Source organism: Panthera uncia, chromosome D2 (genome assembly GCF_023721935.1).
Source record: "Panthera uncia isolate 11264 chromosome D2, Puncia_PCG_1.0, whole genome shotgun sequence".
NCBI lineage: Eukaryota > Metazoa > Chordata > Mammalia > Carnivora > Felidae > Panthera > Panthera uncia.
Window position 1 is genome coordinate 34,161,699 of NC_064818.1, and position 24,959 is coordinate 34,186,657.

Genomic DNA, 24,959 nt, shown 5'->3' on the forward strand with positions numbered 1-24,959 from the left:
CACACATATGGGCTTATGAAAGGTTCTGAAGTGGCAGCTGAGGTGCAGGAAATCTCAGAGTAGGGGAAATTCTAACAGCCCTCAAGGAGAGAGGACCAGGCGGACCAGATATCAAATGGCTCAGGAAGCATGGATAAGGAAGTTAATGCAGAAGTCTGGGGGAATGAGCTGGGAAGAACAGAGTGATCTGAGGAAAGTGAGAATACTGATAGCTGGTTCCTCTTGCCTGCCAGAGAGGGCAGTACCTGTGGAGGTGGGGGTGGGGTATTATTTTCCTTTGAGTTTTCCTCAAACCAGGTTTCCCCAAGACCCCGATGGCTGCAGAGTCCATACTGTGGCTGCCCCCCTCACCCTCCGTGGGGTTGGAAATGGAGGAGGCAGCTGTCTAGATGAGGCTTAGAGGTAGAGGCCAGTAGATCCACAGGGACCCCTGTTAGCCTGGAAATCCTGGGCTCCTCAGCAGGAGTCTGTTGGCCTGGTAGGTAGGGTGAGTGGAGCTTAGGACAGAGCTTGGGAGAGAGGTGCCCACCCTGCCCATCTCAAGGCCTTTGCCACCAGTATTCCCCTTGAGCCCCTAACTATCTTCCAATCTTGAGCGGGGCTCTGAGCAGATGTAAGACAGAAGTCTCTTGTCCTCTGTCTTCCCCTGTAGATATGGGAGCTCATCTTCATGAACTCTGCAGCAGTGGAATGGAATAATGTGGCTGTTCTGTCCCTCCCTCATTCACCCCATTCCTCCAGAGGCTAATTTGGTGTTCAAAAGCCAGGGCTTTTGGTCATAGGTTCTGCTGCTGTGCCGGTTATGTGTTCATGCATAATCAACTATCCCAAAACTTAGTGACTTAAAACAAGAGCATTTTCTTATATCTCATGATTTTATGGGTCCTTAATTTGGGCAGGCTTGGATAGACTATTCTTCTGTTCCATGTGACATTGATGGAGGCCACTTAGTGGTATATAATAGCTGACAGACATGCTGGTCTGGAGAGTCCAAGATGGATTCATTTAAATATCTAGTGCCTTCATGAAAAGATGCTCAACGTCGCTCCTTATCAGGGAAATACAAATCAAAACCACACTCAGATACCACCTCACGCCAGTCAGAGTGGCTAAAATGAACAAATCAGGAGACTATAGATGCTGGAGAGGATGTGGAGAAACGGGAACCCTCTTGCACTGTTGGTGGGAATGCAAATTGGTGCAGCCACTCTGGAAAACAGTGTGGAGGTTCCTCAGAAAATTAAAAATAGACCTACCCTATGACCCAGCAATAGCACTGCTAGGAATTTACCCAAGGGATACAGGAGTACTGATGCATAGGGGCACTTGTACCCCAATGTTTATAGCAGCACTCTCAACAATAGCCAAATTATGGAAAGAGCCTAAATGTCCATCAACTGATGAATGGATAAAGAAATTGTGGTTTATATACACAATGGAGTACTACAGGGCAATGAGAAAGAATGAAATATGGCCCTTTGTAGCAACGTGGATGGAACTGGAGAGTGTGATGCTAAGCGAAATAAGCCATACAGAGAAAGACAGATACCATATGTTTTTACTCTTATGTGGATCCTGAGAAACTGAACAGAAACCCATGGGGGAGGGGAAGGAAAAAAAAAAAAAAAGAGGTTAGAGTGGGAGAGAGCCAGCATAAGAGACTTTATTTTATTTTTTTTTTTAATTTTTTTTTATTTTTTTTTTATTTTTTTTATTTTTTAATATATGAAATTTACTGTCAAATTGGTTTCCATACAACACCCAGTGCTCATCCCAAAAGGTGCCCTCCTCAATACCCATCACCCACCCTGCCCTCCCTCCCATCCTGCCCTCCCTCCCACCCCCCATCAACCCTCAGTTTGTTCTCAGTTTTTAACAGTCAGCATAAGAGACTTTAAAAACTGAGAACAAACTGAGGGTTGATGGGGGGTGGGAGGGAGGGGAGGGTGGGTGATGGGTATTGAGGAGGGCACCTTTTGGGATGAGCACTGGGTATTGTATGGAAACCAATTTGACAATAAATTTCATATATTGAAATAAATAAATAAATAAATATCTAGTGCCTTGAAAGGGAGGCTGGAAGGCTAGACTCAACTGAGACTGTTGACCTGTTTGACTACACATGGACTCTCTAGCATGGTAGTCTTAGAGCAGTATGACTTCTTGTATAGTGATTCAGGGCTCCTAGGGTGTTCTCAGAGACCCAGGCAGAGGTTATAAGGCATCTTATGACCCAGCTTCAGCAGTCCCAGAATGCTACTTCTCAAAATTCTATTGGCAGGCAAGTCACTAAGGCCAACCCAGAATAAAAGTTCAGGAAGTATAGTATGACCACTGTCAGCTGAGTGACCTTGAGAAAGTTACTTAAACCCTTTGAGCCTCAGTTTTCACATCTATAAAATAGGAATACTGTAATAGTATCTACCTCTTATGGCCTATGAGAATTAAATAATTATATGTCTAATCAACAACTGCTGTCTAAAAGCCTGCTTATGATCACCAGCATCTGCAGTTTCCTCTTCTTGGGCACCCTGCTGGACTACATTTCTCAGCCTCCCTTGTAGTTGGATGTGACCATGTGACTGAGTTCTGCTCATGGAACTAGAGGGGACAAGATATATCTGGCCTCTACATCCTCCATGCTTGCTCCCCCTACCCTCCATGCCCCCATCAGCCTGTGTTGCAAGGAAGAAATAAAGTTTTGCTTGTCAGAGCCGTTAGCCTACCCTGACTAGTGCAATGATACATACTAAGCTCTCAATTACAATTAGGGGTCCTCCTGGGGCACCTGGTGGCTCAGTAGGTTAAGCATCCTACTCTTGATTTCAGCTCAGGTCATGATCTCATGGTTCATGAGATAGAGCCCCACGTCCAGCTCTGTGCTGATAGCCCAGAGCCTGCTGGAGATTCTCTCTCTCCTTATCTCTCTGCCCCTTGCCCACTCACTCGTGTGTGCTTGTGCATGCACTCTCTCTCTCAAAATAAATAAATAAACATTGAAAAAAAAATAAAGTTAGGGACTCGCAGGCCTAACCTCTATACACCTGTATTCTCATCTGTACAATGGGGGTGATGTTAGGAACCTACCCCATAGGGTGGTGAGGATTGGGTGAAATAATATATAGTTTGACTTAATGGCTTAGCTCCTCTTTGATCACAATGAAACGTCATCATTACCTTTCTCTTGAAACAAAATTATGTGAGTTTGCAGTATTTTAGGTCAGAAGCCAATAAAAATGATACCATTTTAATTCAGAATACGTCCTAAAATCCATTTGATATGGGTTTCAGAACCTAAATATATAGAATAGGATGTTTCTAAGTTTAAAAGTTAATTTATTTTTGATGTTTTAAATTAGGAAATATTTTAAGAATACAAAAGAAAAGATGTAATAAGCACCTACATTCCCACAACTCAATATGGTCAAATCTTAACATTTTGTTATATTTGATATGTGTTTTTTTTTTTCATAAAGAAATAAAACCCTATGGATGAAACTGGAAAAATAAATGATGTCTCATTTATTTAGCATAGTGCTTGACATATGCAAAGCAGTCCGTAACAGTCAGCAAGTTTTTTTAACTTTTTATTTTGAAATAATTTTACATGTATAGAGTTATAAAGATAATGGAGACGTTTCTTGTATACCCACCACCCAGCTTCCTCTGTTAACCTCTTACATAACCATGACATATTTATCAAAAAGACTAAAATTGTCATAACACTATTAACTGCAAACTTTTTCCAGATTCTACCAGTTTTCTTACGTCCTTTTGTTCCAAAATACTATGTGGCATTTAGGTCAGCTAATTTTTATTTTTCATTTAAGTTTATTTATTTATTTTGAGAGAGTGTATGTGTGCACGAGTGGGAGAGGGGCAGAGAGAGAAGGAGAGAGAGAGAATCCCAAGCAAGCTTTGCACTGTCAGTGCAGAGCCCAACGTGGGGCTCAATCCCACAATCTGTGAGATCACGACCTGAGCCAAGATCAAGAGCTTAACCAGCTAAGCCACCCAGGCGTCCCTGTTAGCTAATTTTTAATCGTTCATTCAACACTGAGAGCACTGCCAACTTTTAGTCCAACATGCTGTTCTGTGTAGCAGATGATGCCAGGGGCCCATGTACTATGTACTGTGGCTCTCATTTTGGGGAGCTATCATTTTGGGGAGCATTCCACCTGTTGCACAAAGCACTTTCTATATTCCCCATGTGATCCTTACAATAATCCTATATGTTGGCTATTATTACTCTTACATCACAGGTGAGGAAAATGAGGTATGGAGAGATTAACTGAGGTCAGACACCTCAGGTAAAGGGCGAAGTAGGATTTGAACCCAGCTCCAAAGTCATGCTCTTAACAAGACCCCCACTGCCCTAGAGAAGAAGGGGAGCAGATGCATCATCATAGACTTCCCAGGGCAAGTGTGGCAGGCAGGAAGTCTTCCTGATGGAGGTGCCAGTCTGGAGCTCCGCCTCTGTTTCCTCAGATGCTCTGGGGAATGTTTGGCCTTCCTACCACATGCCTCGTCAGGGCTTCCCTCCCTCTTTTCCCTGCAGCCCCATTTTCTGAGCCCAAGCCTCAGAGCTCCAAGATGACCTGCTGTAACTCAAGCCCCAGGGTGTGGTTCTGTCCTAGATTCTGGGCACCCCAGCCTAGTTAGCAGGGACAGGCTGCCCACACTCATAGACCCGGATGTTGATTTAGAGACTGACTTCTGGAACCACTATTTTGGGTCCCGCTGACAGTGCATTAGCAAGAAATAGCAACAAGGGCTGAGTTGTCAGGCAGAGGGGGGATCCACGGGAATTGGGGGTGGGCAGGCTGGTCTACTGAGCAGGGACTAGCTTTGTCTACTCTGGAGAATTATAGGCCCCACCAACCTGAGAATGAATCGAGAAGTTTTCCATCCCCAGATTGGAGAGGTGCCCTGCCTGGTTGGGCACAGCAGCAGCAGCCCTTCTGCAATCCTCCAGCTGGGATGTATGTTTACCCTTTGGAAAAGGCTCAGAGAGCACCTGAGGTAGCCAACCACCAGCCATTAATGGGACCAAGTGCTGTAGGGAGGAGAGCAGGGAGCTGGCAGGGCAGTTCCTGCCCTTTGAGGCCAGAGCCCAGAGGTCCCACATCCCTGCGGCAACATTCCAACCGCGTTTCATCTTCTCTGAGCCTTGGGTTGTTCAATTTTAAAATGGGGGTGTTAATCCCTATGTCTCAGACAAGGCAGCATAGGTTTGCTCAGTTTATGATTTGCAGGAGGAGGAGCAGGGGCTAAAACACAGCCTGTGCTCAGCTCACTCAGACGGGCACCCTGACCTGGAGCTACGTCTGCTTGGGAGAAAGGGACACCTTTTCCTCAACCAAGCCCAGGAGCAATTATGCCTGAAAGGTTGGTTTGCTCCCAAGGGGGCACCTTGCCTGATTTGTACAGAGGAAAAGCACTTGCCATCTGGAAATAGGCAAGATGGCAGAGAAGGGCAAGGACCCCTCTGCCCAGAAAGCAGAGCTGGCCCCAGAGAGTGTTGGTAGGGAGTAAGGAGGCAGGGTCAAGGTGACCAAAGAAGAACAAGATGTGCTGGGAAGAAGGCATCAGGGTGCCCAAGTGGTGAGCATGCGGGCAGAGCTGGGGGAAGCAAAGGTACTCTCTGGAGGCAGGCCTGCTCCTGGGGCTGGCTGGGACCCACTCCCCCTGGTGACCTCCATAGAGAAGACCTGGTGCCAGCGGTGCCAACCTGTAGTTGTGGTCCACGCAAGCACAGAGCTATGCCTGAGGGCAGGGTCATAACCAGGGTGTGGGAGCCATGGGAGCTTTGAGACCATGGGAAGAAGCCTGGTCAGAAACAGCCAGTTGGAAGAGAATGATAAGGCACCAGTAAATTATGATTCAGAGTGACAGGTGATGTCACAGAAGGTGGGTGGACACTTTGGTGGTTCGAAGAGGAGCACTTCTCTCAGGTTTGGAGGGTCCAGGAGGGTTTCCCAAAAGTAACTGCTAAACTGAGACCTCATAGAGACCCTAGTGAAAGTGGGGGAGGGTGGTACACTCAGGTGGTACAACCTGAAGGATGTTTCAAAGTGCCAGAGGTAAGAGAATGTGGTGCATTCTGGAAACTGCAAGTGGATCTACCATTTCTTACACAGTGTGTATAGAAACAGAATTACAAGAGATAAGGCTAGAGATACAAGAAGGTTCTCAGATAATGAAGTATCTTTATACTTTGTCAAGGTGTTTGTACTTAGGGGGTTGTAAGCAGAGTGGCAATGTGATCAGATTTCCATTTTAGTAAGATTGTGTATGGAGATTGGAGGGGCAGGGCTTGAGGCAGAGAGACCAATAGTAGGCTGCTGCAAGGATCCAGTGAGAGGTGAGGGTGGCTTGAACTTGGATCCTCACAACAAAGATGAAGCTAAGTGAGCGGGTCCCAAAGGTATTGAGGAAGTAGAATCAATAGGCTAATTGTAGGAGGGGACATGATACCCATCACTGACTTGAGCAATGGTGGCTGTCAGAACTCTTCACGAAAATGAAGAACTAGGAAGAGTTCAGCTGGTGGGGTGAGGCTGCGGAAAAGCTCAGCTGAGTTTGAAATTCAAGTGCAGCATTCAAATAGAGGTGGGCAGTGGGATACAGAGGTTTGAAGCTCAGGAGAGCAAACCGGGCTGACTCAGAGGAGTCATCAGCCTAGAGATGTGAACTGAGGCTGGGGGTGGGGGCAAAGGGACCCCCCCCCCCCAGCAGAGTGAGAACTGTGAGGAAGAGAAGAGGCAGTAGCCAGAACCATGAGAAACCTCGAGGCTTAAGGGTCAGCTGGAAGAGACAAGGGCTAAATAGGAGCAGCCTGAGAGGTGGGAGGAGAGCAGCCCGTGACACTTTGCTCCAGTTGAGGAACCTGGGGCTTTTCATATTGTGCTATTAGGGCACAAACGAAGAATCTTGGAACTAAATGTTTTGCTGCTTCATAAAACCATCCTTCACCCAGGACTCTTGGGCTGTCTCTTCCCTAGACCCTCTTCTCTCAGTTGGTCTTGTTTTAGTCTGTCCTTTTGAAAGTACGCATAAGTGAAAAGATTCAAGAGATGTTATTTGTACAGCAAGTTTTGATGATCGCTTTTTGATGGGGTGGGCATGGAGGAGGATGGTGACGGACTGAACCTTGGTCTTTATTCAGACAACCTCGCTCTTGGGTGATGATATGAGGAGGACAAGATGAGGAAAAGGCCAGCTAATTCTCAGCGCTCGTACTCCCACTCCTCCCTTTTGTACCCAAGGCAGATACTACTAATTGATCCTCATGTGCCCTCTTTCTTCACGAAGACTCAACATGGACTCAGACTCTCTCTGTAGGCTGCCAACATGCTGACTCAGAGCTGGCAAGCCTTCTGGACTCTCGTGGCCATCCTGAAAGTAAGCCACCACCCCCACAAACCACCAGAAGATCTCCTGTCTTTATTATGATGAACATTTTATTATAGAGACAGACTGAACTCTCTTTTGTATAAAGAATCTTTGGATTGGGTCAGGGAAATCCACCTGCTAAAGGTCACCACTCAATTCTCCCTGCTTCTGCCTCAGCTAAGCCCCCACTTGCTATTTATACCTCAAGGTCACTGGAAACAGCAGAGGCTGCTGTCCCCAGGGCCAGGCTGGTTGGGTTGGGCCATGCTGGCCAGAAGGTCAGGGCTTCTGGCTGCTCACCAAGTCAGAGCCGCCCCGTCTCCCGCCCCAGTCGGTTGTCCAGAACCTGGAGCTGCTGGAGGAAGCCCGAGTTGGGGCAGATATCACGGTGGGCCTGCACCGTCTGGATGGCCTCCACCAGCGTCATGTTCTCGCAGATCATGAGGAAGGCCAGGACAACTGTAGCAGAGCGGCTCACCCCCATAGCACAGTGTACCAGCACACGGCCTGTTGGAAAGACCCAACCTAGCGTCAGCTACCTGCCCTCACACTGACCACCCAGCGGGAATTGGAGATGCTTCTGGCCATCCTTCAGCCCACCTATCACAGCACCCTGGAATACTGACAATGTTCTTACAGTCAGATGGGGCAGCTGAGGCCCAGAGAGGGAAAGGGACTGGCTTAAGGTCACGGAGCAAGTTAGTGGCCCAGCTAAGGTTAACAGCTGGGATTCCCTTCTCCAGGTCCAAGGTGCTTCTTCTGGCATCCTTTCCAACTCTGCCATCCTGTTGTAAAGGATGGGAGAGGGGACAGTATTCCTGGAGTCCCCTGGATTTGTGGTTGATTAGAGGGAGTGTCCCTTACCCCCTTAGTTCTGCCCTCTCCTCTATCCCTGCAGCCCTATGCCAAGGCCTCATCTTAGAGGGGTCTGTTTAGCCTTTGCTAGGTTGTGTACCTTCTGCCCAACGCCAGACCTCTTACTGAGGGATGGTTACCCTGAACCACATCAGACCTTAGCTATGTCTGTGATTGTTGGTCCCCTGAAGGGGACACTCACTAAATGGTAGTAGCTATTTGCTCCATGGGGTGGGAGGGTTGTTGAAGATGTTTGTAGCTCTGGACACCCCACCCACCAGTGCTACTGGGAAAAGTGCCCCAGATCCCATCCCCTCACCACCATCCCTACCCCCACCTCCACCCCAGTGTCTTCCCCAGCAGTTCACCTTTAGGAACACTGAGGGCAGTCCGGATGTATCGAGCAACAGGCAGAAAGTAGACACTGAGGTCGAAGAAGGGGTTGTCATCAGCCTCAATGCCATAGTACTCCAAGGGCATTCCGCGGTAAAACTTGGCACCTGTGTCCACTTGAAACTTGCCCGCAGCAACATTCACGACATGGGTGATGCCCAGCTGGGTCAGCTTGTTCTTGTCCCGGGCTGCGTACCTGCAGGGAGGGCATGGGGACGTTGAGAGGTGGGGCAGGTCTCATTGGGTCACCTCTGGCTGGGCTGGAACTTGTCCCCTTCCCTCCTCTGCCATCCCTCCTCCAAGTGTGAGACTAGAAACAGTGAACAGGCCCAGATGATCAAGACTCTGTTTCATGCAGCCCAACTTTTCTAGAGGGCAGTTTGGCCACATGCATCAGAAGCCTTAAAAATATGCATAATATATTGGGGCACCTGGGTGCCTCAGTCGGTTGGGCGGCTGACTACAGCTCAGGTCATGATCTCATGGTCTGTGAGTTCGAGCTCTGCATCAGGCTCTGTCCTGAGCGCTCAGAGTCTGGAGCCTGCTTCCGATTCTGTGTCTCCCTCTCTCTGCCCCTTCCCTGCTTGCTCTCAGTCTCTCTCTCTCTCTCTCTCAAAAATAATAAACAAAAAAAATTTTAAAAATATATGCATAATATATATATCCTTTGCCTCAGCAAGTCCCCTTCTAGGAACTTGAAAAAAACCCAAAATGTGCCCACAGACATATATAAATTGGACCTAATGATATTCAAGATAGTGAAAAATTGGAAAAAATCACTATCTTGTAATAGGAGACTGAGTATGGTATATCTAAATGAAATACTATGCAACCACTAAAATGTTGTAGATTGTTGCAGGTAAACAAGGAAAGGTGTTTGTGCTATATTGAGCATCTGTGAAAAATGCAGGTTACATTGGGGCACCTGGATGGCTCAGTCAGTTAAGCGTCTGACTCTTGGTTTCAGCTCAGTTCATGATCTCACAGTTTTGTGAGTTCTGGCCCCACATTGGGCTCTTCCCTGGCAGCTCAGAGCTTGCTTAGGATTCTCTCTCTCTCCCTGTGTCTCTGCTCTTCCCTCACTAGCACTGTCTGTGTCTTTCTCAAATAAATAAACTTAAAAAGAATGCAGGGTACAGAACTTTGTTTAAAAATGTTTTCAAAGGATGTGTGGTTCCATTCAAAAAGCTTTAAAAAAAAATCTTTCTACATAAAGGAGATTACAAAATGGGACTAGAAAGAGGTATCATTTCTGTAAAAAAAAAAAATGTGACAAAGCGTTTATGTCTGTATATTTTTATTTTTAATGTTTATTTATTTTTGAGAGAGAGAGAGAGACAGAGCACAAGCGGAGGAGGGGCAGAGAGAGGGAGACACAGAATCTGAAGCAGGCTCCAGGCTCTGAGCACTCAGCACAGAGCCCGATGCAGGGCTTGAAATCACAGACTGCGAGATCATGACCTGAGCAAGTAGGATGCTTAACCGACTGAGCCACCTACATGCCCCATGTGTGTGTATTTTTAAAAAGTCAACAAGGATTTTATAACTGGTTATCTGGTGCAGGGAAAGCATATTTGCCATATTATTTATAAGATATTGAACCATATTTTCTAAATATTAAGGAAAATGTCTGAAATCCACGTATATTCATCCATATATTCCAAATTTTAGGAAAACTTTTGGGGAAATGACTCACAATTCTACTTTCTTTATACATATACACCCTATAGAAACTTGGTGTGTGTATTCCCAGGAACCATGCACTAGACTGTTCCTAGGATCACTGTTCATAATAGCCAAAAAGTGAAAACAACTCAAATGCCCACGTACAATAGAATGGATGAACTATGGGATAGTCATACAAACAAATAGTATGCAGCAATGAAAAATGACTGAGCTTCAGCTGCATATAATGCAAGTGAATTTTACAACACTGAGCAAAGGATGCCAGGCACAAAGAATCCACAATAGGATTCCATTCATATGACTTTAAAAGACAAGCAAAACTAACTACATTGTCAGGTATATAGGTGTTAAAACCATAAAGAAAAGCAAGGAAATAATTATTTCAATACTTAGTAGTTATCTACAAGGAAAGGGATTATGATGACTGGGACTTCTAGGGCATAAGTAATGTCCTATTTCTTGTCCTGGATGGCTAAATGGTTCATATGTGCTCTATACACGTCTCTTTTTTTCTTTTTTCTTTTCTTTTTTTCTTTTTCTTTTCTCTCTCTCTCTCTTTTTTTTTTTAATTTTAGAGGGGGAGAGAGAGAGTGCATGTGTGTGAGTGGGGGAGGGGGCAGAAGGAGAGAGAGAGCAGAGCCAGATATAGGGCTCGATCCCAAGACTCTGAGATCGTGATCTGAGCTGAAATCGAGTCGGACACTCAACTGAATGAGCCCCTCTATGCACTTTTCTTATGTGTATTCTGTTTCCACAGCTAAAATTAATAGTAATACAGAAGGAAAGGAACATGTGGAAAGAAATGGTGGGAGGCAAAGAGGGTGCCACCTCTGCCCCTGGAGGACTCTGGGAGAGGCTCTCCTTCTGTCCCCTCTACCTCCCACCATGGGTAGTACTTACGCATCTCCTAGGAAGAGGTTGGGCCAGACCTCATTGATGTGGCTCAGCATGGCAGCCCGACGGACCCACAGCAAGCGCTGTAGGGAGGCCAGTGTGGGTGGCTGGTAGGGGGACACCCGGACTGCCCCATGGATCTTGGGCCTCCGGAGGTCCTGCTTCTGCAGAGAGTTCATTCTGAAACACAGTGGACACTGTGGTGGTTGGGGGCAGGATCCCTACCTGTGGGTCAAGCTGATGGAAAGGCCCAGGCATGGTGCAGTGCCCAGGTGCCACTGGGATGCTGCAAAAAGGGCCTCAGTTATTTTGGATGAGGTTATTAACCAGCTCAGGTGGGGCTGAGGCCTAGACCCTTTCCCCAGGGAACAAGGGAATCAATCCCTTGTCACCCCTGTGAAGCTGAGAAGCTCTCTCCTGCACTTTCCAGAGGTCCCTGATGGTGGAAGCTTTGGCTTCCGAGACAAGGCCCTCGGAGTTCCCTGTTTGTAGCAACTAGTCAGTGAAGACCCTGTCCCTTAAGTCACAGGTACTTGGGACTTTATAGGGATGAGGACTTCAGATGACTATGGCTCTCAGAGGGCACCTACGGAGGCCCCCACATCCTGGCAGCTCATCTCAAGCTCCCTCCTCTGCTACTTCCCCAGGTCCCCATTCCCTCCCAGTTTCAGGTGCTTGAAGGGCAGAGCCCATCTCAGGAATAAGGGGGCCTGGGCCATGAACTGACATTTGTTGGTATTTCTGTGCTAAGTAAACTGATGCTTTTATAGGCCTGAGGCCTCACTTGGGGTAGTTCCCTATTTTACATAGGAGGAAGCTGAAGGTCAGAGAGAATTTTTAAGTGATGCCCAAAGCCATATGGGTGATAAGTAGCAAGGCTGGGTTTTCCATCCAGTTGTGTTCCTTCAGTTCTGTCTCTAAGCCTTCCACTTGCCATCATTGGGGACTCCAGAGAATGGTCACTACTAATCCGTCTGTCTCTACATGAGAGCCTAGTGTTGGGGTCACACATCTGCCTATAGGCCCTGGGATTTTCCTCCTTACCCCCATGACTCAGGCCAGTGCTGAAGATCAGGCCTCACCCAGGGAGGGTGAGTTGTGTCAGGAGTCATCTGGCTGAGGGTGTCCGGGACCCTGCAGAGCTGGGTTATCTGTGGCACCAGAACCTGGGTCTGGTGCTGTGCTGGGAAGGAGTGCCTATCTTGGCTAATTGTCCCTGGCCCCCTCAACCAGTAACTAGGGAAGGTACAAACTGGGAAGAACATCTTTTCTCTTTGGTAGGCAGTTCCAGGACCAGGAAGAGAAATGGGCACCCAGGAGGCCACTGGCTTGGCCAAGCTCACCCAGCGGGTAGCCAGTGGGCAGGGTGGAAGTGAAGACCCAGCTTTCCCCTTCATCCCCCACTGTGACCTCTCAGGGCAGGCTGAATGGCCTGCCACCTACCTAGGGCATGGTCTGGGGCCAGGAATGGGGGAGTGGGTACAGGGACAGGACTCAGCACATGAGCGGAACTGGGCTGGGGCAGGTTCCGCCCAGAACACAAACGCTGTGAAGCGGCTAGAATTCCAGGTCCTTCCCTTGGAGCCTGTGGGGGTGGGGTCTGAGAGCAGATCTAGGCTGCTGTAGACTGAAGCACAGTCCTTTCAAACCCTCTCTGCTTGGCATCTCTTTGGGATGAAAGGCTTTTGGCCCTGAGCTTCCCATGTCCAATGGAAGCTACCTGAAGTGCTGGAAAGAGAACTTTGGAGGGAGGGAGGACAGCATGGCCATAACTCATTTGGTGGCCTCCAGCAAGTCTTTGCTCCTGTCTGGCCGATGGTCTGTCTAATGTTTAAAATCCTGGCCTTGCCTGACTTTAGGATTCCCTGGGGGTGTGACCTGAGAATGAGAGCAGTGGCTGGGTTTGCGGTAGCTACAGGGTAGGGAGTGGCATAGTGTGTTGGGGTGGAGAAAGCCCCAGGCCCCAGGGTTGTCCAACAGCCACACTGGTCTGCCGCCAGCAGCTGGAGCTGCAGGAGATGGAGCTCTGGGAAGCCTGGCAGACCCACACTGGCCTCTGAGCTTGGCGTGGGGTACTTCCGCCACCCTGTGGCCATTGGGTGCATCGCAGTCCAGCTGTGCCAGGGAGCAGGCAGCCAGGCTCTGGCTGACACAGAGCTGGTCCCAAGGGGGCTCCTGGGAAGAGGAGGAACCAGCAGAGGGATCAGGAATTGGGGGCTGTTAGGCCACAGCCCATGTTTCAATCTCCTAGGGGCCTTAGACCCAAGTCTGGAGAATGGGGGCCTTTTCCTTGGACTTTGGGGTACTCCTTGTCTGGTCCCACCTAGGTTCTCATACCTGATGCTCACAGATGTACCCCACATTTGTCCACTCTATCCTACTGGGGGTCCAGCCCCCTGCGCAAGAACTCATCCTTCAAGCTCCAGTCACATCCAAGGAAGGGAAGTCAGTGGCTACAGCAGCTCCTCTGGTTTCTGCTGCCCCTGGACCTGGACTGACTCCTCCTCCCACATCTCCTTGGCCACCACAGAGTGAAGCATGCGCCCAACATTTAGTAGGGACAGGTCAGGCCTGGCTCTTCTCCTCATTCACTCTGGCCCTCATTCTGCCTCCTTCTTGTGTCTTCTCCCTAAGCTGAATACCTGCCTCTGTGGGCAGTGGTTTCTCTGCTCTTGTGCTGCCGCTGTTGACAAGTTTAGGTATTTGTTTTCTGTCTTTGTGTGTGTCCCTCCTCCTGTCTATGCTGCTCTCCCCAGCCTCTCGTAGGAGCTCATGCTCCTCCACAGCCCCCGACACACCACTCTGCCTGCTGGCAGGCCAAGACACAGGCCTCCTCGGGGCGGGGGGGCAGCTCTTGCCATCCACCTCCTCAGCTGAAGCTCCAGACGTCCCCCTGGCCTTCCCTCCTCCCCAGGCTCTCTGCTTCCCCCTCCTCCTCCCCAAGCAGACCAGATGGGACTGTGGCCACAGGAGAGTTGAGGCCAGAGATCTCAGGGCAAGACGAATGAGGAGTCTGGTAAAGGAAGCCTCGGGGAGGGTGGCAGGCGGGCAGCCAGCATGAGCTGCCAGTGGGGCTCTGCACTCAGCACGCAGGCCCTGGAGGAGGACAGATCTGGGCAGTTCTCAGGTCAGGTGTTTGTATGGTCTTCTTCGAGCCAGTTTTTTCATGGGGCTGCTGTGAGAATTTCATGAAATACTAAATGTAAGGCACCTCCCACAGGGTCTGCCTTATGGTAGATGCCTCCAGAATGGTGCATCTTACTATTATTATCATTACTACTATTATTACTCTTACCCTTTCAAGCCTCAGCCATATCCTGGGTAGAGGGTAACCTCCCCCAGGACAGTGAGGCTTAGTCTCTGTTTCTTTGTGTCTCTTAAGGTTTTTTTTCTCTGTCCAGCAATAATTGTTATTATGTTCACCACCTACTAAGGATGGACTGTGTACCAGACAGAGCTAAATGCTTACATTTTCTCATTGGATCATCACAGTACCCTTATAAAGCAGATAACGTTATCATCCCCATTTTACAGATGAGGAAACTGAGGCTCAGAGAGATTAAGCAGTGTGTTCAAGGTCACGCGGCCAGTAAGCATGGGATCCAGGATTCGAGCCCACATCTTTCTGACTATTCTGCTCTTGTCTGTGCCTGTATCTCTAGCCCACTCTGTCCTCCAATCTAACCCAGTCCCTCCACAACACACATAGACACAGGTGCCCTGACCCTCATGACTCAGCATGCTCTGTGGCCCCCCTGAAATAGGGGCACTCACCCACCTGTGGGGATATCTGGCCCAGGCTGTGGTCTTCTCTGACGGCCACTTTGTGCTGCCGGCTTCCAGCTGCCTGTCTCCGCACACTTGATGCTGTTTCTATTTTTTGATTTGAGTTTAATTATAAAGCATGATGTGCTGCTCCCCTCTTCTGGCCTCCCCCTGACACTCCCAACTCACCCACTGGGTCCCTGGCATGGTCAGTGCCAAGCCCAGCCAGGCATCTGGCCTTGCTGGGAGTGGAGGCAGCTCGCAGGGGTCTGCTATGGTGTGTATGCATATGTGGAGCAGGGAGAAAGAAGATCCAATAAGCCATTTTAAAAGCTCCCTTGGCCTTCGAGGGTGGTATGAAGGATGGAAAGAAGGTTAGAGCTAGAAGGATCTTCCATGGAGGAGGACAGAAAAGAGACTAGCCAAAACCAGACACAAACTGGCAGTGATGTCAACATCAGAACTCAGGGCCAGGGGTGCTTAGTTGGGAGCTGAGGATTATAGGACTGGCCCAGGATTAAGATCTAGAGGACCCAGGCTGAGGGAAGTGTGGGTACACTTAACAAAGCTGTAAGTGGGGTTCAGAGCAGGACTTTAGACCTGCGCTGGCCTGCCATCAGAGGCTGTGTGTCCAGAAGCCACTCTGCCCTCTGCCAGGCTCCTCTTTCCTCCAGAAAGTATTCCTAACCCAGGTCTCACTGTCCCTTGAGGTCAGCAAGATGGTGTTTTAGGTCCTTCCAAGGCCACTGTGGTCAGTTAAGGACCTTGGATTTAGGCCTGTTAAGAGTCCTTCCTGCTCTCCAGATACCCTTCTCATATATACTTCAGGACTCCTCCACACACACTCCCAGATGACAGACACACACAGAGACATATGCACACCTGCTGCCACACCTACAGGGTGACTCTGAAGTCCGAACTCCAGGGAGCTAGGGCTCAGCCCCTGCTGGGGTCCCTTGAGCCCTGGGGAGAGCTGGTGGAGGCAGCTATGGCTAAGGGCAATCATGAACACTTAGAGTCCCCTCCCACCCTCCTCCCATCCTCCCACCCCAGGAAACTTGGAGCCCCTGCCTAAGGAGCCTCAGGATTGGCTGAGAAGGCAGACCATTCCCACCTGCAGGGACTGAAGACAGTGGCTGGCAGGGAGTGCAGGCAGCGGGAGGAAGCAGATGGAGTAGCAGGCTCTAGGGCGGACTCCACACTGGGTTCTTACCATCTTCTTGGAATCCACCTGGGCCAGAGCCTCCAGCAGCACCAACAGGACCAGTGCCAGGGCAGCAAAGTGGCACAGCCCTGCGGCAGGGAGTAATGACGAGCTCTGGGGAAGAGATGAGCTCCATGTTATAGGCAGGCAACCCAAGTCCCAGAATGGCTGGGACTTGTCAGGGCAGAGGCAAGAACTGCCATCTAAACCTGCCTCTGCCTTGAGTCCTCTATGTAAGGTCAAGTGGGTACAGGTGCTGGGAGAAATAAGGCAGGTCTGGGGCCTAGGGCTCATGGAGAGAAATGACCTTTCCCCAAGGCCCCCTCATCTTTCGGAGTCCCTAGGTCTGCTGTGTATGGCCATATAGGCTGCACACTGCACAACTCCTGGGGACTCCAGTAGCACAGGCTGTCTGGTGGGTGGCACCTCAAGGAAGTGTGCAGTGCTGCAGCCCAACTGATTTCCCCCAAGCCGCCTGATGGAGAGATACTGAAGTTGGAGGTCAGAGCATTTAAGGGTTCCAAGCCAAGGAAGTGGGGCAGTTGGGCATAATCAGAGATCTGCTTTCCACCAGTTTCCTGAACCTGTTTAGAGGAGAGAGCAGGATGGGAACGTGCCATTCTTGTCTCCCTCTTGGCTCCGCATACCCACAGAGCTCCGCACAGTGGTTTCCCACCCAGCTCAGCCCTAGGCCTAATCCCAACCACGGCTATAACCCTAATTTTCTTCCATTACACTCACCCCCAAACTCTAAACCTATCTCTCCGTCCTGCTCTGATCCCCATCCCCAAGATGCTTATCCTTCTGAAAGTATCAGGAAGGGGTCAGTGTTGCTACATGGCTCCCTGGCAGTGGTGCCAGTTAACAATTCAGAAACAAGAACAGCTTTTAGTGGGGGGCAGGGCAATTCAGTCCACATCCTGGGAAGCTCTTGGTAGGAGAAAGCTACCACTTTTCCAACTCCCAAGAGAGCCCAGGCCCATCACCCACCCCTAGCTGGCAACCCCTCTGAGCCAGTGGGCACTGAGGCACAGAGCCCAAGTCAGGGTTGAGGAGAGATGAGGGAAGGCACAGCATGGGTAGGAGGCTTAGCTCCCTGGCTGATGGCCCTCAAGGGGGATGTGAATGTGAGGCAGGTGGGCTACTGGGGACAGACAAAACAGACCCAGCCTCAGCATGGTGAGAGAAGAAGGGCAGGTGACACCGCAGCTCCCTCACAATGCTGGTGCCAGCACAGCCACTCCACCACAGGAAGAGACGTCCCTGTGGTCTCCCAGCTGAGCTGGAGGAAAACAGGGCTGATGCCAAAGAAATTGAAGTAGCACCTCGGTGACCGTTTGTGGGCCGGGAGCCTGAGAAGCAGTGTTGCTGTTGGGAGCAGCCAACTCCTTCTACTAGGCAGCTGGAGATACAGGAGGCCCCCATCAGGAGTGGGGAGACCTGGGGGAGGAAGTGTTGAGGATCTGTTCCTCTTCTGTAACTTAAGGACCATCTGTTAATGCTCTGAATGCACTGCACATGGGGCCGCAGGACGGAGGGTAAACGGAAGTAGAAAGGAGCTGGATAGACCTTTAATGTCCTACAGGGGTCCTCAGAACCTGAGAGGGAATGAAGTTAGGGAGGCTGCTTCTGTGGATCTCTGAGATCAGATTGATTGGGGGAGGACAGGTAGGGAGTGGGGTACTGGGTCTGAGGCAAGGAATGGAATGGCATGATGGCAGGAGAACTTTATATCAAGCTGGGCTCAGGTAAGGAGGCCATGGCTGGTGGCAGGAGTACCTGTACTCCTTCACCATTGTGAGAAGGGTGAGGCAGGGCTGAAGCCTGGAGTGACAGCTGTAGCCCCATTTTCCCCCCAGAGCTGGAGCTGGGATCTGGACCTGGGAAGGAGGTATGCAGAGGTGTGGGAATGTCCAGACAGCCCACAGGTGTCAGGACTGGCTGTGTTGCTGCCTCAGTGGAGTTCAGGTGAACCCCCACTGGCTTTTGGCCAAGGAAGCAGGGCAGGCCACATCAGAACCAGGTAAGAAGGCCTCACCTCTTCCATTATATGTTTTCCACCTCTTTCCTTCCTAACATTTCCATCCTCTCAGGGGTCTGAAGAACATGAGTAGGCTGCAGGAGAAAGGCTCCTTCTGGAAGGTTGCCTTAGCCAGGCCCCTTCAACCCTCCCTCTGGCTACACATTAGCCCTGACAACGCACTTCTGAACTGGTCCCATTCCATGTCCCCTGCCAGCCCTCATGGGCCTTCCCTTTCCTGGTTCCCCATCCAGCCCTGACCTGACCTCTCACTTCTTAACTGCACCCAGTCTTGCCCCTCACCCCCTCATTCCCTGCCCAGCCCTCACCTGGCCCCTCAGCTCCGGCCTGCACCCCGCAGCTGCTGGTCCAGCTGGCAGAGCTGGTGGAGGAAGCCTCGGTTGGGGAAGACCCATCGGTGTTGCCTCACGGTGATCACTGCTTCGCGCAGGGACAGCTGCTGGTGTAGCATGAGGTAGGCCAGCACCAGTGTGGCAGAGCGGCTCACCCCTACCACACAGTGCACCAGGACCTTGGCTGAGGAAGACATCCTGGTGAAAGACCCTTTCCCACCAGCTGGCCCACCCAAGGGCAGGGGTAGGGACCCAAGTTCCTTTCCCCGCTCTGCCTTGGGTGTACTATGTAACCCTGGGCAAACCATTCAGCCTTTAGGGTTCCCAGTTTCCTGATCAGTCAAATGGGTATATCAACACCCTTTGCCTCCCCTTGGGATAGGGTCCAAACTCCTCAACACACGGCTTACAAGACCCTCCGTGAGCTGGCCCCTGCTAACCTTACAGCTTCATCTCAGGCTGTCTCACCCCAACCTTCAGATCTAAGAACACTGGGTAACTTTGAGTTCCTTAAAGCTCTTATGGTCTCTGGCCTCCAGCCCTAGAACATGCTATTCCAACTACCTATAGCTTCTCTAGCTCATGTTCTGACTAATGTTTAGTACTCATCTGTCAGGTTTCAGCTAAGACATGATTTACTTGTCCAGGCTTTCCTGACCACTCATGGTATCACTTGAATCACAGAGCAGCTCATCCTTTTTGCATGTGGCCCAGTGAATACTGCTGTAGAGGGAAGTCTCCTCACTTCCTGGTCCTCTGGACTGAGCACCCTTGCCCTGTCCCTGGTCTCCCACGTCTCTTCACATTTACCCATTCAAAGGAATAGTACCCACAATACTCCACATTTTGACCATCTTTCCACAAAACATATAAGTTTTGATTATGCAAGTTCCATTAGAGCAGGGATCCTGCTTTGTCTAAGTGTGGATTTAGTACCTAGCTCAGTGCCTGGCACAGAAAAAATAATAAATAGCTGGTAAATGAATGCTTGTAAAACGAATGTCAAAGTGCTCTAGATGTTAAAGAGTGCTGTGAGCCATAGTCTTGTCTTTCCTGTCACATAGATGAGAAACTGAAGTCCAGAGAGGGACACTGGCTTGCCCAGGGTCAGGTAAGAAGGGGCATGGCCCTTACCCAGGATAAACACAGAGTGCGGGCTCCAGTTTCCCCAGCCTCCTTTGTTCTACCCTGGGTATTAGAAGTTTGTTGGTTTTTTAGGGACATATGGGTGGCTTAGTCAGTTAAGTGTCCGACTTCAGCTCAGGTCATGATCTCACAGTTTGTGGATTTGAACCCCGCATTGGGCTCTGTGCTGACAGCTCAGAGCCTGGAGCCTGCCTTGGGTTCTGTGTCTCCCTCTCTCTATGCCCCTCCCCCAGTCATGCTCTGTCTCTGTCTCTCATAAATGAATAAACGTTAAAAAAAATTTTTTTTTAAGTTTGCTTTCTTTTCCATTTGAAAATACTTTAGAAACCAGACATCTAGTTACTAAATGGCAATTTCTCAAAGCTGAATGATGCAGAGAAAGAACTGTTCTGCTATTTGTGAAACTTGGCTTTCAGTCCCAGGACTGCTCCTAACTCGTGACATGACCTTGTATTCTAGGCCTCAGTTTCCCTGTCTATGAAGCAATGAAGTTGGATAAATTGTAGTAGCACTGAGCAGAGGATTTTTAAAAACCTGAAGGCTTTTGAAAAACTAGAAATGGGAGGGCACCCATATTTGAGGGGAAACTTGATATCTCGCCCCCCAATGACTGAGCAGGTTGGAATATGAGTTCAGACCCAACTCCTACCCCCGGGCGTGCTGAGGGCACGGTGGATGAAGTCAGCTGCTGAGGAGAAGTAGGCACTGATGTCGAAATTGGGGAGGTCGTGGGCTGGCACGCCCAGGTAGCTCACACTGCTGCCATAGAAGTCAGGGCTGCCCTGACAGTAGAGTCCGCCGTGGGCTGCATTCAGCACATGGGTGATGCCCAGCTTCCATAGCTCAAAGCGGTTATTTGCCGTGGCCCTAGGAAAGGGAGGAATGGGACTGGTTGCTGGCTAAGCCATGGGGTCCAGAAGAGAGGTTTTGTCTGGCTCCCTGCTTCAGGGGGACAGAGCCATCAATATCCAAAGGGTACCAAGAAGGAACCCAGTAAACTTGAGCCCCGGCCTCAGAGCTTTCTGGTGGAAGGGTGGGTGGTATAGGGAGTTATCTTCAGACCCTCTTTGCTACCTGAGATGATCTGCTCCTGCCTTAGCCAAGACAGGAAGGAAAGAATTGCTTCAGCTCTGGAATCCAGCTGCCCCTCCTTTCCTGCCCCATGCCCTCCCACGGACATCTGGCCTCTTGTGGCCACCACCTCGTACCTGTTTCTAATTTGCAAATGTTTAATGACACCTTCCCTGATTCACCTTCCTCACCCACTCTGTGTCCAGAGGAGGCTGGACTCAGGAAGGGGAGCTTTCTGTCCATCCCATGTCATACCAGAAAGCACCATTCCCCAGGCCTCTGTCCCTGAGACTCGCCAATTGTCCAGGATATATCAGAAGATTTCAGAATCCTCTGGGAGCTCCAATCATCCAGGCAGGCAAAAGCTTTCCTCCCCCTGGTGGTCACATCTGATCACTGCACTCACCCCCGCACACAGGAGTCCTAGAGTCAGTCCCTGGCCTGAGATGTGCAGCGCAGAACTATTTCTCCTTGTGCCACCCAATCCCTCATCTCTGGTAAAGAGCCCAAGAACTGTCTCTCCTTGTCCCCTTCCCCACACCCTTTCCGATGAGCTATCACTCACGCATCTCCTATGTAAAGGTTGGGCCAAACTTCGTCCACGTGGCTGCAAGAAACTTTCCCTGCCCTCAGGAGCTCCTCCAGTTCCAGAACGCTGGGGCAAGGCGTGGCTTCGGCATCTCCCCTCAGCACTGGGACTGAGGCTTCAGCCATGGGCCAGCCCACCCAGCCCTCTGTCTCTGCGGTCACTCCTCTTCTGCCTCTCCAGTGTCATTTCTCCTTCCTGGAGATTGGCAGGGACAGGTGGGACAGAAGCAAGTGACTCAGCAAGTCGTGGGGCCTCCAGAGAGAACAGGACATTTTTCCCCCCAAGTTACTCCCCTAACCCCAAACTCCATGACAACATAGAATCCATCGTATCTTTGCAAGTTATTTTACTTCTCCACCTGGGTTTCTTCATCTGTAAAGTAAGGATAATTGCAATTACTTCAAAGAATTGTGAGGATTAAATGAAACAAAGGATATTCTGTATCTAACACATCGTAATGCCTAAGAAACATTTGTTGAACTAAGAGGCTTTGGGCCCTGAGGAAGGCTATTTAGTTCTGAGGACTGAGTTAAAGTGGAGATCCAGGGTGGAGAGGGGGTGATTGATTCCAAGGATGAGTGATAAAAAAAAGCACTGCAGGTCTGGGTGGGCTACCAATTGGGTGGGAACCATATGGCTGCTGAGTGAGCCTCTGGATTATGCAGCCCAGGGAAAGTTTCGAGGGTTGTGGAGTCAGAGTAATGTGGAGAGGAGGCAAGGAGGACTTCATCTCAAGGATGCCATGGGGTTTGTGGGGGAAGGTTTGAACAATGGTTCTGTACTGAAGATGGCTGATTTCTCAAAAGAGAAAGCTGAAATGGACTGTGTATATCAAAGGGGGGAGAAGGGAAGTGAATGTTGCCCTAGACTTCTGAAGAGCCAAAAGGACTGTCATCAGAAACATTTTGGGGGCGCCTGGGTGGCTCAGTCGGTTTAGCGTCCGACTCCGGCTCAGGGCGTGATCTCTCGGTCTGTGAGTTCGAGCCCTGCGTCAGGCTCTGTGCTGACATCTCAGAGCCTGGAGCCTACTTCAGATTCCATGTCTCCCTCTCTCTCTGCCCTCCCCCGCTCATACTCTGTCTCTCTGTCAAAAATAAATAAACATTAAAAAAAAAATTAGAAACATTTTGGGGATGGGAGGGAGATTCCCCTGCTTACAAGGGCTTTTGTCCCCACAACAGAAACTAAGAAAGCTCTATATCTGCCCTCCTGTCAGAGGCAGTTATGGGCAAAAGAGGTAAGATGCCTTGCCCGCTCTCAGGTGAGTTCGTGAAGGCCCTGATGGGTTGGGAGGAATATGATTTGCTGTGGTGATGGGGTTTTGAGGTGGTGGGAGTTTGGAGCTGACAGCCAAGAAAGAATCCTTGAAGACATCTTTGGTGCAAAAAGGTGATTTTATTAAAGCCTGGGGACAGGACCCTGGGCAGAAAGAGCTGTGAAGAGTGACTGGTTATATACTATGGAGTTGGGGGAGGTAAAGTCCAGAGGAAGTTTCTTAAAGAGATTTCCATATGCTAAGACTCACAGATTACTGAAGGCCTAGCTATTGTCAAACTAAAGTTGTTTTTCCCTCTAGCAAAGCATTATCTTTAAGACAGTAGGGAGTTCCTGGAGATAAAACTATTGATAAATTGCCTTTTTCTTGTAATTTGTAAAATGATGGAGAGTCTCAGATTAACCATTTGTTTTCTTTTTTTTAATGTTTATTTTTGAGAGAGAGAAACAGAGAGTAAGTGGGGGAGGGGCAGAAAGAGAGGGAGACACACAATCCCAAGCAGGCTCCAGGCTCTGAGCTGTCAGCAGAGAGCCGGTGGTGGGGCTCAAACCTACAAACCATGAGATCATGACCTGAGTTGAAGTCAGAAACTCAAGTGACTGAGCCACCTAGGTGCCCCTTGACCATTTGTTTACGTTCCTTTATTTTGTTCTCAGACAGCCTGAAAGTGCCTGAGGAATGTCACATATATCCCACGGGGGTGGGGGTGGGGGGTGTTGTTAGCTTGTGCTTTGCCCTCAGCTTGCCTTATGCTTCCTCATCAGTGGGAAGGCTCCCAACTGCCTCTGGCCTTGAGTCCAGCCTGAGGGTAAAGGCTACAGCAGGGCATCCCACGGGAGCAGTAGGCACTCTTGTCCCCTCCCCCCCAACCTGTCTCCATCCCATCAGAGCCTCTGAAGTCTGCCCTGCACTTGATGGGGAAGCAAGATCAAGGAGGGTTTGGAGCTCAGGTCACAGGTGGTTTTGGAGTTGGTTTATGCCAATTCTAGGCCAGGTTAGGTACTATCTGGTAATGGAATGAGAAGAGTACAGAATCTTGTTAGATTTAAGAATACTGGCTTCGGCATGTATTAACTGCGGTACCTCAGGTAGGTTTCTTGGCAGTTCTGTGTTATAACACCCTGAGAGTTGGCACAAGGATTAAGTGAGATATTTATATAACATTTGGCATAAGCGCTGTCAGAAAGTAAAGGCAATAAATGGTAATAATGATCCCTGGATATTGGCTCTTGCAGAGGAGCTGGCTCCCTCCAAAGGAATTAGGTAATTTCTTGTTCCCAAACCCTATTTACTAATCCCATAGGCCCCACCCCAACTTCACCAGCCTTTTATTTTCTCCCACTTTGGCGTTGGGCCTGACGCATGCGCTCTCAGACTTCCTTACTGCGGTTTTCCTTCCCCCAGCCCAGCTTGAGTCCCGCGAACCTTCCGGTTTGGGCCCCACCCCCGCCCGTAGGCTCCGCCTCCCTCCGGTACGGCCCCTCCTCCCGAAGCAGTTCCGGTTCGGATTCAAGTGGCTCCCGGCGCGACAGAGACAGGCCGAAGCGATGCCTGCGCGCAGCCGCCACCGCCCCCGTCTCCACTCGGGCTCTCCTCCCCGGGCTCCGCCCCCGCCGCTCGAGGAGCTTCACTCCGGCGAGGCCCGGAGGGCCCGGGATTCCGACAGCGGCTCGGACGCCGACTCGGAGTTGGGTCGGGGGAGCCCGACCCGGACCGCAGAGGTGAGCGGCAGCTGAGCCTGACGAGAGCGGGGGGTTGGGGTCGCCTGCAGCCGAGGATGAGTTGGGAGTCAGGGGCGGAGCCGGGGCTCCCAAGGACTGGGGTCTGGAGGGGCCACAGGAGACGGTTGAGGGAGCCTGGAGAGTCGGCTCTAGAATGGAATCTGTGGGAAATGGAGGCTGTTGAGCCGAGAGCCTGAGGTGAGGTGGGAGAGTGGGAGACTGAGGGAGAGATGGCTTTGAAGAGACAAGGGCTTGGAAGGTTTTGAGAGCCGAATAGTGAGGGAAGCAGATCGAAGGGGTCCCGCGTGAATGCGGGACTGGAGAAAGAGATGCTCCAGGATTTGGCAGTGGGGGCGAGGCACCGTAGGAGCCGGGAACACGGTCAGTGTTGTTGCCTGGCGAGCGGCGGAACCCGGCTGTGAATGATGAGGTAGCTGACCAGAGTCGGGGGGGTGGGGGGTGGTAATTAGGGGAAGGATTTAGGTTTGATTGGAAAAGGGAGGGGCTGTCCGCTAGGAAGTCGTCTGACCTAAAGGGCCTTAAAAAGAGAAACGGGGTCAAGAAAGAAAAAGAGCCCTGGGGGATCTAATT

General features: G+C 50.2%; 3 protein-coding genes and 1 long non-coding RNA gene across 6 annotated transcripts in view; 2 read left to right on the top strand and 2 right to left on the bottom strand.

The window, feature by feature from the left end:
* The first annotated feature begins 5,969 nt into the window (after positions 1-5,969).
* Positions 5,970-7,473, top strand: LOC125932739 (uncharacterized). Its single transcript, XR_007460733.1, has 2 exons — positions 5,970-6,083; positions 7,169-7,473. It is a non-coding gene; the product is annotated as an uncharacterized LOC125932739 (long non-coding RNA).
* On the bottom strand, positions 7,446-12,743 carry LOC125932734 (dual specificity protein phosphatase 13). 2 transcript variants are annotated; one of them, XM_049645257.1, is made up of 4 exons: positions 12,667-12,743; positions 11,230-11,403; positions 8,619-8,839; positions 7,446-7,902 (listed from the first exon to the last, which is right to left on the bottom strand). In XM_049645257.1, exons 2-4 carry the CDS (start codon positions 11,400-11,402, stop codon positions 7,700-7,702), a joined length of 597 nt encoding a protein of 198 aa, XP_049501214.1. In that variant the 5' UTR covers position 11,403; positions 12,667-12,743; the 3' UTR covers positions 7,446-7,699. The 2 variants fall into 2 exon arrangements, with proteins under 2 accessions (XP_049501214.1, XP_049501213.1); XM_049645256.1 differs by having other exon boundaries at positions 12,268-12,738.
* A 5,806-nt stretch (positions 12,744-18,549) lies between these two features.
* On the bottom strand, positions 18,550-21,496 carry LOC125932737 (dual specificity protein phosphatase 13). Its single transcript, XM_049645262.1, has 3 exons — positions 21,348-21,496; positions 20,361-20,578; positions 18,550-18,749 (listed from the first exon to the last, which is right to left on the bottom strand). The coding sequence occupies exons 1-3, from the start codon at positions 21,494-21,496 to the stop codon at positions 18,550-18,552; spliced, it is 567 nt and encodes a 188-aa protein (XP_049501219.1).
* A 2,619-nt stretch (positions 21,497-24,115) lies between these two features.
* SAMD8 (sterile alpha motif domain containing 8) overlaps positions 24,116-24,959 on the top strand; it is a 49,076-nt gene continuing 48,232 nt past the window's right edge. Inside the window, exon 1 of one of the 2 annotated variants that reach the window (XM_049645253.1) lies at positions 24,116-24,368. In XM_049645253.1, the coding sequence (XP_049501210.1) occupies positions 24,195-24,368 (174 nt within the window). In that variant the 5' untranslated portion in view covers positions 24,116-24,194. The remainder of the gene's footprint in view (positions 24,369-24,959) is intronic. The other variant, XM_049645254.1, reaches the window with a different exon arrangement.

Excerpts from the sequence above, each read along its gene's own strand:
- LOC125932734 (XM_049645256.1), bottom strand. The coding sequence starts at position 12,620 with ATGAAGGGGAAAGCTGGGTCTTCACTTCCACCCTGCCCACTGGCTACC. Across the intron at positions 8,840-11,229 it reads AACCTCTTCCTAGGAGATGC|GTACGCAGCCCGGGACAAGA; the intron begins GTAAGTACTACC and ends CCCTCCCTGCAG. Across the intron at positions 7,903-8,618 it reads TGCCCTCAGTGTTCCTAAAG|GCCGTGTGCTGGTACACTGT; the intron begins GTGAACTGCTGG and ends TCTTTCCAACAG.
- LOC125932737 (XM_049645262.1), bottom strand. The coding sequence starts at position 21,496 with ATGGCTGAAGCCTCAGTCCCAGTGCTGAGGGGAGATGCCGAAGCCACG. Across the intron at positions 20,579-21,347 it reads AACCTTTACATAGGAGATGC|GGCCACGGCAAATAACCGCT; the intron begins GTGAGTGATAGC and ends TCCCTTTCCTAG. Across the intron at positions 18,750-20,360 it reads TGCCCTCAGCACGCCCGGGG|CCAAGGTCCTGGTGCACTGT; the intron begins GTAGGAGTTGGG and ends TGTCTTCCTCAG.